The sequence below is a fragment of the Macrotis lagotis genome, chromosome X, assembly GCF_037893015.1.
Source record: "Macrotis lagotis isolate mMagLag1 chromosome X, bilby.v1.9.chrom.fasta, whole genome shotgun sequence".
Classification (NCBI taxonomy): domain Eukaryota; kingdom Metazoa; phylum Chordata; class Mammalia; order Peramelemorphia; family Peramelidae; genus Macrotis; species Macrotis lagotis.
Genome location: NC_133666.1, coordinates 673129342 through 673139884, shown reverse-complemented (window position 1 = coordinate 673139884; position 10543 = coordinate 673129342). Strand labels below are relative to the sequence as shown.

Genomic DNA, 10543 nt, shown 5'->3' with positions numbered 1-10543 from the left:
GATATGGCATACAGCACTCAACTAGAAAGCACATGATATGGCATATAGCACTCATATAGACTATGCATGCTATGACATACAGCACTCACATAGACTATGTATGACATGACATACAGCACTCACATAGACTATGCATGATATGACATAGCATTCTCATAGAATGCAAGTGATATGGCACGCAGCACTCACACAGACTATGCATGATATGGCATACAACACTCACATAGACTGCATGATATGACATAGCATTCTCGTAGAATGCAAGTGACATGGCATACAGCACTCACCTAGAATGCACATGATATGGCATACAGCACTCATATAGACTATGCATGATATGACATACAGCACTCACATAGACTATGCATGATAGGACATACAGCACTCACATAGACTATGCATGATATGACATAGCATTCTCATAGAATGCAAGTGATATAGCATGCAGCACTCACCTAGAATGCACATGCTATGACGTATAGCACTCCTACAGAACAACATGATGTGACATATAGCACTCACACAGCACACACATGATACGTCACACTGCCCTCATATATCACACACATGATACAGCATATAGCGCTCACACAGAATACACATGACATGACATATGGGCATCGCACTCATATAGCACACGCACCAGATGTTGCCTTCATAGAAGCCATACGGGGCATCCTAGACACACGCCATCCACACAGACAAGTGACACGCACACATCGCACATAGCCACAGGTGCACGCGTGTGCATCCCTCTCCTCCCTGGCTGGAGGCAGCGGCGCCCCCCTGGAGCCGGGGCGGCTCTGTGCACACAGCCGGCGGTTAACCCGTGCTTGCCGCCTGGGCCGCGGGGGCTCGTCCCTCGCTTGCAGCTGGGGGTCAGGGCAGGCGCCCCGGGCCGGGAGGCGGGGCCGACCCGGGGGCGGGGGGGGGGGGGGGGAGGCGCGTCGGGCCCGACTCCCGGCCGGGGGCGGGGCCTGTATTGTCCGGCCCGCGGGGCATGCCGGGAGCCCCGCCCCCAACATGGCGCCTCACTGACAGTTGGCTGAGGCGCGGCGGAGGCGGATCGGGCTGCTCGGGGCGGCGGCGGGAGCGGGCGCGGGCGCGGCGGCGGGGCCTCCGGGGCGGGCGGGAGTCGCGGCGGCTCCGCGGGCTGCCTAGGGCCGCCTGGGGCGGCGGCGCGGGCGCGGGCCCCCGGCGGGGGGCGGCCATGGGGCGCTAGCGCCGCGGCGGGCGGCTCCGGGCCTCGGCCATGGGCTCCTCGGCGGCGGCGGCGGCGGCGGCGGCGGCGGCGGCGGCCGCGGACTCGGCGCAGTGGCTCTCGGTGAAGGAGGAGACCATCTTCCTGCACGACGGCCTCATCCGCGTCACCGACCTGGCCGAGCTGCCCAGCGAGATCCTCGGCGCGGCCGAAGCGGCCGACACGGACCTGGAGGTGAGCGCGGCCCCGCCCGGCGGGCCTGGGGAGGGGGCCGGGCCCCGCGGCATTGTTCTCCTGGGCCCCCGGGGTCAGCCCCGCGCCCCCTGCGCCCGGGCCCGAGCCGTGCCCCGAGCCGTGCCCCCGCCCCCGCCCCCCCTGCCCCCTCCCTGCCCCCATCCCTGCCCCTGCCACCCCTGCTCCCCCCACCCCTGCCCCCCTCCCTGCCCCTGCCCCCTCCCTGCCCCCATCCCTGCCCCTGCCCCCTCCCTGCCCCCGCCCCCGCCACCCCTGCCCCCCACCCCTGCCCCCATCCCTGCCCCCTCCCTGCCCCTATCCCCGCCACCCCTGCTCCCCCCACCCCTGCCCCCATCCCTGCCCCCTCCCTGCCCCCGCCACCCCTGCTCCCCCTACCCCTGCCCCCATCCCTGCCCCCGCCACCCCTGCTCCCTCCCTGCCCCTATCCCTGCCCCCATCCCTGCCCCTATCCCTGCCACCCCTGCTCCCCCCACCCCTGCCCCCATCCCTGCCCCCACCCCTGCTCCCTGCCACCCCTGCTCCCCCCATCCCTGCCCCTGCCACCCCTGCCCCCTCCCTGCCCCATCCCTGCCCCCCTCCCTGCCCCCTCCCTGCCCCCACCATCCCTGCCCCCATCCCTGTTCCCCTCCATCCCTGCCCTCTCCCTGCTCTCCCATCCCTGCTCCCCCATCCCTGCTCCCCTCCCTGCTCTCCCATCCCTGCTCCCCCATCCCTACCCCCATCCCTGCCCCCCTCCCTGCCCCCACCATCCCTGCCCCCATCCCTGTTCCCCTCCATCCCTGCCCCCCTCCCTGCTCCCCCATCCCTGCTCCCCCCAACCTTTATCCTTTCTTCCTCCATCCCTACTTCCTCATCCCTCCTTTCCCCCACCTTTCTCCCCACTCCCTCCATCTGTGGCATCCCTGCTCTCCTTTATCCCTACTTCCTTCATCCCTGCTCCCCAACCTTGATCCCTGCTTCCTCCATCTCTACTCTCCCTACCTTTATCCTCACTCTCTTCACCCATGCCCTCATCCCTGCTCCCCCTTATACCTCCTTCCTCCAAGTCTGCTCCCCACACCTTTATTTATTCCCACCTTCCATCCGTGTCCCCCTTCCCTGCTCCCCCTTATTCCTACTACTCCATTATATCTCTTTCCCCTTGCTCCCTTAGATCTACTTCCTCCATCCCTGTTCTCCCCACCTTTATCCTCATCCCCATTCCTGCTTCCCTTATATCCCTCCATCCTCCATCCCTACTCCCCCCACCCTCATCTCTTTCCTCCATCAATGCCCTTCTTCCCTGTGCCCCCTCCCTCCATCCCAGCACCTCATCCCTACTCCCCTCTACCCCGTGCTGTCCCTCACCTTTATCCTTAATTTTCCTATTCCCATCCCTCCCTCCTCTCCCCACCTTTATCCCTACTTTTCTCCATCCCTGTAATCCTCCACCTTTATTCTTGGCTCTCCTTCATCCCTATTACCCTTATCTTTATACCTACTCCACCACCTTTATCTCTAGTCTCTTCCATTTCTCCTCCCATTCCTATTTCTCCTCCTTCATATCTGCTTTCCACCTTTCTCCCTACTCCCCCACTCCTACCTTTACACCCTTATCTCCATTTCCTCACCCCCTTTCCTATCTTCCTTCCCCAGCCCTTTCCCCCTTCCTTTCATTACTCCCTCCATCTCTCCCATGTTTTGCTAACCACCCCCTTCCTCCCCCATATACTGGACTCTCCCTGCCTTTATCTGTACCCCGTCACTACTCTTAACCTCACATCCTTATCCTCATTCTTCCATCCCTATTTCTCTCCAGCTCTACCTCCCCCCTCCCCCCAAATTCTGTGTGAGGTGTTTTGTTTTTCCTTTAATTCTGTCCTTTGAAGGCCATTTTCCTCCCTTGCCCCAGCCCCAGATTTTTTATTAGCTGGAGAAAAAGAAAGAGGAGGAGGATGACTTCAAGATTCTGACACACTAATTTCCATAAAATTTCTGTTATCTTGCTACTTGCCTCCTTCTCTCTGCCTGTGGCCTGGGTGAAACAGTGTAACCTCTCCTTTCTGGATGATGGGTTTTGAAAATGACATGGGATCTCAGTAATGGGAGCTGACTGGTGTGAAGAGAGACTGAGACTGGTTTATGGTTCTTCCATCTGGGATGTGGTGTTAGGGCACAGGCATCTTAGAATACAGAACCTTTTTATGAGCTCAGGTTGTAAACTGGGATGTTTTCAGAATCTGACCACTTAGGAACTATGGCAGGTGCATTAGCTTCTGCAGTCTTGACAGTATTATGGAAACTTGAATGTATTTTGTATGAACTTTCCCCCTGCTTCTATCAACCTTCTTTAAAAAATAAAAGTCAACCCATGATTTCTTTTTTGCCATTTCAGAGATAGAAATACTTTTGTGGCCAGCACATCAGATTCCTCTTGCTGACTCTGCTTTCCCAGTTTTTTCCCCTTCATTTGAAAGGTGACATTTTGGTTTGTTGGTAGCTTTGGTTAATTAGGATGAAATTTTTATTCTCACAATAAGGACTCTGGCTAGAACAAGGAAGGGATGTCTTGTCTTCTAGCAATAAAAGGAAAGGAAGGAATCCTTTGAGTTTTATGGTTTGACTTTCAGTGCAAGGAACATTTAGAAATGGATTTAAAAACCATACTGTATGATTTTGGAAACTGTAGTTACCTAATCTCATCTCAGACATAGATATGAGAGCATTTCAGGACCAGACACAGGATATTTCCTTCAGGAATTGCTCTCCTCAGCATTCCTTTTGTAAGCTCTTAGATTTCACATTTTACAGATTGTCCCCTAAAAAGAAAAGCAAGCACAAATTGGTTGAGTTCTTAACCTGGAAGAAGTTTCTGTTTCATAACATTTCATTTTAGTTTATTCTCTAAAGACAAAGTTCTGCATGGAAACTTAGCGGTGTTTTGCTGTGATAGTGAGATGCTTTTGGTTTGTTTGCTGTGGTTTGTTACTTTTGGTTTGTTTACTATGATGGGATATGGGTGAGTGATAATTTTGAGTCTTGAGAGATTGGTTGACCTTAATAAAACAAAACAAAACCAAACCAGGGAAAGAAAATTTGGATAGGGTATTTCTACTGAATACTGAATTAATGAGGCAAAGAACTTTTGTGGCTCTGAGGGAACAAAAACAGTGTGATTTTCTTCTTATCCCTTGATTTAACTTCCCAGAAAGCCATATGTACATTGTGAGTAAACATTTATTATGACTGGTAGTGATGAAAAATGTATTTTCATTCTCCACACCCCTCATAAGGGGCAGCTAGATGGTGGGTAAGAGTGGATAAGAGTACTGACTTTAGAGTCAGAAGGAAGGGAGTGCAAATCAAGCCTCAGACACTTGATACCAACAAGCAGTATGACTCTGGGCAAGTCACTTTATCCTGATTGCCTCATATCCAGGGCCATCTCCAGTTGTCCTGATCCATATCTGGTCACTGGACCCAGATGGCTCTGGAGGAGAGAGACTGGTGTCTTAGCACAGCCCCTCACCAAATCCAATTCATGTCCCTGTCGTGTCAACATCACTCCTTGGTATCGTGGTCTTCCTCAAGGATGAAGAAGAAGCTTCATCCCCCCCTCCCCCTTGTTGGATAGGCCATATAGCATCAGAAATGAATTGCTAAGAATGTGTTTGTGATGACTAGAGTAAAAATATTTGACAAAGCATATTTAATATTCACATTTGTAATTGTTTTTTTAAATAGCTTGAGTGCAGATGTAATAAAGAAAAAAAGGATATATTTACACCCATTTCTAGTAACATTTTTGTCTTGTGTTATTTGAGAAAGATAAGTTTCATATTCATTTTTCCTTTTACAAAAATTCCTTAATATAGTTTCACATCCAAGAAGACTTCTGCTGTGAGGGTATTTTCAATTTCAAAGTCCTTCATTATGGGCTATTTTATATTTATGAAGACTTTTAATTGAGAATTTTGGATACATTTTGCTAAATTGACTCAAAGGCCTTAATGTTTGTCCTTATCTTTGTCCCTGAAAAGACCTTTCGTTATCATACTCTCTTAAGAGAATTCGAATTGAAAGGAGCTCTTAGAGATCATCTGGTCCAAATCTCTTATTTTACAGAAAAAGAACTGAGGCTAGATAGGAATTTATTCAAGATTACATGGGTAGTAAATGGCAGAATCAGACCTGGAATGTGGATTTCCTCCACCTGAGGCTTCTCTCTCCTCTGCCTCACCAATTGGTAAATATCACATTGATGACATTTAGACAAATAAATCTACAGTGACATTTGAAAAAAACATTAAGTTAAAATGAGTTGGTCAAATTAAGCTAGGTCATTATTTGTGTAAACAGAAAATGTTTTTTTCCAGTAAATTCCAAATGGAAGAATAGTTTTTATCTGGAATTGTGTTAAATGGAAATTTTATTGAGACATTCTCTGGCCTTCTAAAATAAGATTTTTTTTTTTTATTGAGAAGAGCCAAGCTCTTCTCAGAAAAGGAATACCTGAAGGGGAAAGTCTTTTTTGTAAGTTTTAAGGTAAATTAAAATTGAATGAAATGAAAGTGATTATTTTTCTTAAAAGTGCAAGATGTGACTTTGAAGTATATTGTACTGGATAGACCCTAGATTTGGAGTCAGAGGACCTACTTTCAATTTTAGGCTCATCGTTTCTCCACTGGTGTTGCTTTGGGCAAATTATTTACTGTTTCTTTTGCCTCGATTTTCTTATTTGTAAAATGTGAAAGTTGAATTCTTTGATCAAAGAGACCTCTTTTGTGGCTAAATTTATAATCTGTTGGTCTTAGTCAAAAGAATCTTTAAAAATACTTTTGTGTATTGTCTTATTTATTCTTTATTAGAAATATAATTGTTGACTTGACAGAACATATAATTAGATTAAGGACAGAGCTGCGACTTTATGGTTTAGATTGATTTTTATTTTTAGGTTTTTTGCAAGGCAAATGGGGTTAAGTGGCTTGCCCAAGGCCACACAGCTAGTTAATTATTAAGTGTCGAATTTGAACCCAGGTACTCCTGACTCCAGTGCTGGTGCTTTATCCACTGCGCCACCTAACCGCCCCCTTAGATTGATTTTTAAAAAAGCATTTAAACTTACATTTCTCATTATTCATTGTTTTTAATTAAAAAAAGAAAACATAGGAGATGAATTAACGTAGACCTTAACTGGGATGGACAGTAAAAGGGGAGGGTATCTATGCCCATAAGTACTCTACTTCGTCAAATATTTATTAAACTCCTATTTCTTGTGTTCAGAGGAGTGCTAGGAGAGATATAAAGTTAGGGAAGAGATATTCTGTGCCCTTAGGGTCTTTACTGTCTAGAATTTAAGAGATAAACACTAATAATGCTAATTTACATTTCTTAATAAATGCTTTAGAGCAGGTGTGCCCACCAGCTGCTCTAGCTTGCTGGATGTATGAGGCCCTCAAAGCCCTTTCATGTGGCCAGAGTCACATTTATTATTATCCTCTTTAGTAATATGGGTTTCATTGTAGTCATAAATTAATATTAAATTATATATGTGGCCCCTGAAAAGATTTTGTTGGGCAGTGTAGCCTGGAAGAACTAAATGGTTGGATATCTATGCTATGAGAAGATTCCAAAACAAAAGTGTCCTGTAAGGTCTTAGGGCTTATAGAAGAGGGTTATTGGGGCTCAGTTAATGGAAATATTCAATGTTAAACTCTTTTTTTTTTTTTTTTTTTTTTAGGTTTTTGCAAGGCAAATGGGGTTAAGTGGCTTTCCCAAGGCCACACAGCTAGGTCATTATTAAGTGTCTGAGACCGGATTTGAACCCAGGTACTCCTGACTCTAAGGCCGGTGCTTTATCCACTGCCACCTAGCCGCCCCTAATTTACCTAAAAGCTTACATGAACTAAATGCACTAACCCTCAGAAAGTGCACCTTATCAGTGCCACAAGAAATTGCACCATTCTTCTGAAGGTGTCATCTTTTTTCCTAGGTAAAGACGATCTGTACCTGTTAACAGCTGGTCTTGAGACTTGAATTGTTTTTTAAGAAGGGGTAGATTTTTCCTCATCTCTCTCATGTTCTTTACCTTCTCAGTAGCATTCATTTACAATATGACTGGCCATGCAAGACAATAGACAGAGAAGTGGTAAGGATTGTCATCATCTCAGCTTTCTTCCAGTTGTCTGACAAGAGCCCTTGCTGAATAGCAGTCTTGATTCGTATCTGTTTTCTTGGCTTTATACTGTTGCCCAATGTTACCTGGTAGATTATAAAGTATCTTACAAACCAGGAGTGGCATGCGTGTGTGTGTGTGTGTGTGTGTGTGTGTGTGTGTGTGTATACATATATATGAAGATAATTATGAAAGAGCAGTAATTTTTATTTTTAATCTTTGCATTTTTGTAACACCTGGATGTGTCCCTTCCATACCTTTTTTTCACTTATCCTTCCCATGACTCTGCCTGTTATACAAGATTGGTTATAAGATCCTTTGTGTAGGTTGTTTGGTTACTTATTTTAAAGTAAAGTTTATATATAAAATTGTTTCATAATGAAGAAAGTCTATGTGAATAACTTTATATTATATCTTAGCACAATTTATACTGAGACCAGTTGTTTCCAGGCATTTGGGAGTTTTCACCTTATTCCTATTTCATTTTGTTACACATTTCTTCTGACTTCTCATTTCCTCCTTTTCCATCTCCAAAACGCTCTCCTCCCCAGTACTGTATGGCATATTTAATGAATGTTACTTCCATCTGTATTTTGAGAGTTTGGGGAAAACAAGATAACTGGAGCTATCCTTAGGTTATTGAAAACCCAAGATTCAGATTGCGTAATTTACAAAATTCTTTGTTTAAAGCTGTCATGTTCCTTTTTATCCCAAAGAGTCCAAATGGAACCAGTTGGGAACCTGAAAATGCACATGAGCAGAGAGCCTTTGTATGACTCTCGAAGTTGCACATTGTCCTGGTGGTTCTACTAGACAGACTATAGAGAGGGACCTTGTCACTTTGCCTCAGAGGACCCTTTCCCCCAGAGGCCCAGGCTTTTATTCTTGTGGTCAGTAATACATTAATTACTATGCAACTCCATAAAAAGCTAGGGGAGAGCCATGGCTTGTTGCTCCATGATGGCATGGGGATTATGCCAGAGGCCAAAGTCAGAGCTGTGCAGTCACAGTGAGGAGATCATGTTTGGCTTCCATATTGCACCCTTGTGCACTGAAGTGGAAATGTAGATGCTCCAAGCTAAAATCTGGGTAATATCTCCTATCTTACATATGCACATAAAATAAGCAAAATTATCTTTAGGAATCAAGAAAATATTATTAAATTTGAGCAGGCTTTATTTGTGCTTTTCTGGAAGCTGTTTATTTTAAAGGTAATTGTATTTTAGGGGAAAGCCATCTTTAAATATTTCAATAGTTGGGATGCTATTTGATTTTACTTTGGAAAACTTAAGGACAATGATGACTGTAGAAATTTTCAAGCATTGTTGTTTGTTTTTTATTGATATTTTCAGGTTTTACATTTTCTTTTTTCCCTTTTTTCTTTTTTTCTTTCATTATATGGTTGAAAAATATTTTCACTGTGTTTAGTTCCTGACCTTTTCCTTTCTCATCATGTATGTTTTTAGAATAACTGGTATAGAGAGCTATTTTATGGTGAGTTTGGGATCTATGAATTGTTCTTCCTGTGAACATATTTGGAATCCTTCGGTGCTCCTTCAAACTAGCAGTTGGCTGCTTTACTAGGTCATAACACAGTATGCAATAGGCGAATGGATGACAACAGGGTAGATAGTGCTCATGCTTTTTTTTTAAATTATATAACAATTTTATTTGTTTTCCAATTACATACAATGGTAGTTTCTATCAATCATTTTTTTTGCAAGGTTTTGAATTTTGCAATTTTTTTCCTTGCCCCCCCCAACAAGAAAGCACTCTGATACAGGTGCTCCCACTTCTTTAGATCCTTCTGTTAAAGGGTTCTTTAAGTGCAAATAATTATTAATGCAATAGCAAAATTGTAGTTTGACATCCCTATCAATCAGCTTCTTTGTGTATTTAATGGGTCTTCTTTAAATTTATGGCAAAGCTACAATTATGAACTTTGTGCCTTTTAAATTGCGATACCAGTTTCAAATGAACACATTTTAGCAGTGCACAGGTAACTTTTGCCAATTTGGAAAACTTTAATATTCTGCCTTTATCTTTTTTTTTTTTTTTTTTTTTTAGGTTTTTGCAAGGCAATGAGGTTAAGTGGCTTGCCCAAGGCCACACAGCTAAGCAATCATTAAGTGTCTGAGACCAGATTTGAACCCAGATACTTCTGACTCCAGGGCCTGTGCTTTATCCACTGTGCCACCTAGCCGCCCCCTGCCTTTATCTTTCAAAAAATACAGTGTAGCATGTTGCATTGATCTTGTTTGAAAAACAATGATGAACATCAGAGGAGAGTCTGTGGTTGAGACTTTCTTCAAAACACTGGCAAATAAGTTGACAGCATTATTTGTTTTTATTTTATTTTATTTTTACAAGGCAATGGGGTCACACAATTAGATAATTATTAAGTATCTGAGGCCAGATTTGAATCAGATCCTCCCGATTCCAGGGCTGGTACTCTATCCTCTGTGTCACCTGGCTGCCCCCTGACTGCATTATTTCTTGAATCTCCTTTCCTGTTTTTATATTTGTAATATTTATGTCTGAAGTATTTACTGACTTGGTCTAGAAAGGAAAAAGAAATGGGGGGGGGGTCAGTAACATGCTGTAAGGCACCTATGAGAGCCCTTCTTCGTTCTAGAATTAGAACTAGAGACCACTGGAAACAAAGAGACAAAAGTGAAATAGTCCCTGTCTTTAAGAAACTTATATTCTATCAGGGAAACATGTACATGTAAGTAAACAATGCATATATGCCAAATACAAAAATAATTTGTGGGAGATTACAGAAGACCTCAAGTGGAGGGTGACTCTGAGTTATTTTAAGAGGTAGAGATGAGAAAGGAGTATATTTCAGGCAAGGGAGATGGAGTGTTCTGTGTGAGAACTCACAAGGAAGCCAGTGTGAATTATAGAGTTCATAGATGATATGTATTTAA

At 44.7% G+C, this 10543-nt stretch overlaps 1 protein-coding gene across 15 annotated transcripts in view; it reads left to right on the top strand.

The window, feature by feature from the left end:
• The first annotated feature begins 1252 nt into the window (after positions 1 to 1252).
• HECTD4 (HECT domain E3 ubiquitin protein ligase 4) overlaps positions 1253 to 10543 on the top strand; it is a 192534-nt gene continuing 183243 nt past the window's right edge. For 7 of the 15 annotated variants that reach the window (XM_074205766.1, XM_074205772.1, XM_074205765.1 and 4 more), the window contains exon 1: positions 3946 to 10543. This exon is cut by the window's right edge. Coding sequence is in view for 5 of the 15 variants with exons in the window: in XM_074205763.1 (XP_074061864.1) it covers positions 1253 to 1435 (183 nt within the window). In the remaining 10 variants the exon portion in view is untranslated. Of the gene's footprint in view, positions 1436 to 2346; positions 3913 to 3945 lie in introns of those variants that run through there. The other 8 variants (XM_074205763.1, XM_074205762.1, XM_074205761.1 and 5 more) reach the window with 4 other exon arrangements.